Source organism: Macrobrachium nipponense, chromosome 28 (assembly GCF_015104395.2).
Source record: "Macrobrachium nipponense isolate FS-2020 chromosome 28, ASM1510439v2, whole genome shotgun sequence".
Classification (NCBI taxonomy): domain Eukaryota; kingdom Metazoa; phylum Arthropoda; class Malacostraca; order Decapoda; family Palaemonidae; genus Macrobrachium; species Macrobrachium nipponense.
The window spans coordinates 36703847-36707297 of NC_087217.1; the positions used below are offsets into that span (position 1 = coordinate 36703847).

The following is a 3451-nucleotide window of genomic DNA, read 5'->3' on the forward strand; positions in this document are numbered from 1 at the left end:
TCTTGGTTAACTTCTGACACAAAACATACTTGGACAGAATTGATTTGATAACTTGTTGTGCTTTAGGTACCCAAAAGGTTTCTCTCAACAATACCAGTACAGAATTGACACCGCAATGGTGATGATGTCTATGCAAATGTTCAACTATCAACACTGTTAAATAACTTCTGGAAGGCAACAACATTGGGCACTGAGTATCATAAGACATGGAAGCGTTTTTCATGTGACCCTAAGACCTAACTAGATTTTCTTCATCAACAAATAAGTTTAACTGATTACACAAGTTCTTAACATCCATGGACACTCCATGTGAATTCTTAACACAGAGGTACATTCTGGTAGTAGAAAAATGTTGCTTCTGTTCAAGGAGGACAAGTGCTTTCATTTCGTTAACAACAAACTTAGACCCTTTACTGCACTTAAGGAAAAGCAATATTGACTTCATGATACGTTTAAGCTTACTTAAATTACTATAACGTGGGATGTCAATTAATGGGGTTGGAGGGTGAACAAACTTAGGTTCTGAAAGAATTTCATTAACATGCACAGTTTCTGTAGCTAAAGATCGGGGATAATCACCAGTTAAAAGCCATTTAGGGCCATTCCACCATAAGGAATTTTGCGCTAAATCTTTACTATTACTACCTCTGGATAGAATATCAGCTGGATTATCCTTAGAGGGGGTATACCGTAGAGGAAACTTGAATTCATTCATTTCAGTGACTCTGTTTCGTACATAAGGAATTTTACTATTATTGTTCTTCACCCAACAAATAGAAACCATGGAGTCACTCCAGAGAGTGCAAGAACTCACTCTTAAATCATCATTCTGCATTAATCTTCCAGCAAGTTTCGCACCCAAGGACAAGGCTGTCAATTCCAAACGCGGAATAGTCTGTTTAGGGTTTGGTGCCACTTTACACATACTGACCAGTAAATTGCTTACACTTCTCTTGAAATCAATCACATAGGCAACAGCTCCATATGCCTTGTTAGAGGCATCACAAAATACATGTAAGTGGGAACATTCAGGATGTACAACAAACCTAGGAAACTTTAAACTTTCTACATTTCTAAAACACTTGGAAATTTCATCAAACCTTGAACATAATGATTCTGGCAAAGGTTCATCCCATCCGTAGTTACTCCACAAACATTTAAGAAAATATTTACCTCTCACCTGTATAGGTGACAATAATCCTAGAGGATCAAACATCCGAGCTACTACTGATAAAACCTTTCGTTTGGTTAAAGGTCCTTTATACTCGCAATTTACTTCCATCAGTGACATCTCATCTTGTGCTAGATACCACTCTAAACCCAAAACGTTTACTCTTTCTTTGATAACATCTATGGTTCTGTTAAACTCTGAATCATTACTAACCCATTCTTGTAGAGGCATATTAGCGTCTTCAAGAATCGCATTTATTACTGGATATTCATCCATCAAGACTGACACATCCTTGTAGGTTTTACTAAAATTATCTACATAGAAATTCTTCATCAGAGATGATGCAAGGGGATTATCATGTAGAGATAAATGATGCAAGAGGGTTTGCTGCAAGAGAAAGGGGGAGCATGTAGCTCCAAAACAAACTACACAAAACCGGTAAGTTACAGTAGACTTCAAATCGGAAGGATCAGTTAGCCATAGAAATCTGCAATAATCACGGCAGTCAGGTGAAATGCCTATCCTTAAAAAGGCTTTACTGATATCTGAAATCACAGCTACTGGGTTTGTACGGAAACTCAACAGGGCATCGAAAAGTTTAGTAGTTAATGAGGGACCAGTTAATAAACAATCATTTAAGGAGAGTTCTCCTTTAGCCTTTGAAGAAGCATTAAAAACTATTCGAATGGGAGTTGTTTCTGAATCCTTCAGTACAGCATGGTGGGGTAAATAATGCCCTATAATAGGGGAGCCTGAAGGAATTAATTCTATAAACCCAGACTGAACGTAATCTTTGATAATCTTATCATAATGAGCATACAAGGAGGGGTCAGATTCGAATCTATGTAACAGGGAATTTAATTGACCAATGGCTATTCTGTTGTTAACAGGCGGTCTACTTTCATCTTTAAATGGTAAGGACACTTCATATTTATTGTCAAACCTTTTTACTTTATCCTTAAAACACTTAACTGATTCTCTTTCTTCAGGACTAATTTCAGATTGACGAATACAAACACTTTCTAAATCCCATAATTTTCTGACTTCACAACAAGAATTAATAGGGATTTCCTCTACTTCTATTCTTGAACATACATTTGATGTAGTAATCTCATTAGATTCTACATTGTCATAAGACCAACTAGGAAGAGGTCCAAAAATTAGTGCACCACCAGAACTATTCAATATCTGTATTCCAGAGCAAATTTGACTGTTCTGAATTAATTTTCCATAGCAATCAGCTCCAATGACTAATTCTATACCATTAACTTCATCTGAATTTAAATCATTATCTGCTAATTTTATGCCTTTACTCGTCAAGAATGCAGCTGACTTACTCAATCCTGGAGAATAAATTCTGGCATTAACTCTATCGAATGCAATGGCATTAATGACAGTACGAATCTTACCTAGTCTCACCACAACTCTTACTATATTACAATTAACTTCCATGGCATCACTGCCAAATGGTTTTACCTTTAAGGCTACTGTTGCTATGGACGATAGACTAAGTTTATGGGCTAATTCCGTTGCAATAAACGTTCTTTGCGCACCAGAATCAAAGAGTGCTCTCTCAAAGGAACAATGTCCATTTCCTGACACAATTACCTTAGCAGTAGGAAGAGCAGTCGAAACAGAAATCTTATTAGTCTGAGAATGATCAATTCCCAAAGAAGCAGTCATAACTACTGGGGAATCACCTTTACTAACAGCACCTTTAGAATCATTATGAGATTTCCCAGAATTAACATTTGATTTACTAACATTAGTACTATTTACACTCAACTTTGGTGGAGCAGGATTAACAGGGTTTTCTGTTTTCTTACAAATCATCGGGTAATGAGGCCCATCACATATATTACATTTCGGCTTATTTCTACATTCAGAGATTAAGTGACCTCCTTTGAGGCAAGCAAAGCACAATCTTAAATACTTAACTCTGTCCCTTCTACTATCAATGGATTTGAAAGTCTTACAATTGCGAGAGGCATGGTTCGATGAGCAAAACACACAATTATTGTAAGGACTACTATTACTAGGTTTACTGTTACTTGGTTGTGCTCTCTGCACGTTTTGCACATTTGAGGGAATCACTTTAGAAAATTTGCCCTGATCTCGTCTTCTCTTATTAGAATTCTCACCTTCGTAATAAAATTCCATTAATTCACAAAACATATTTCAAACCTGAGGAAATTTGCTTTAAATCAAGAGACATACTGTTATGTTTATTAGCTATAGCCTTACGTGTTTTAGGTGACAATTTCTCGCATATTATACTAG

The 3451-nt window shown here is 36.4% G+C and overlaps 1 protein-coding gene across 1 annotated transcript; it reads right to left on the reverse strand.

Moving 5' to 3' along the window:
• Nucleotides 1-229: 229 nt before the first annotated feature.
• Nucleotides 230-3004, reverse strand: LOC135201157 (uncharacterized). The gene has a single exon (XM_064230034.1). It carries the CDS (start codon nucleotides 3002-3004, stop codon nucleotides 230-232), a length of 2775 nt encoding a protein of 924 aa, XP_064086104.1.
• Nucleotides 3005-3451: the final 447 nt, after the last annotated feature.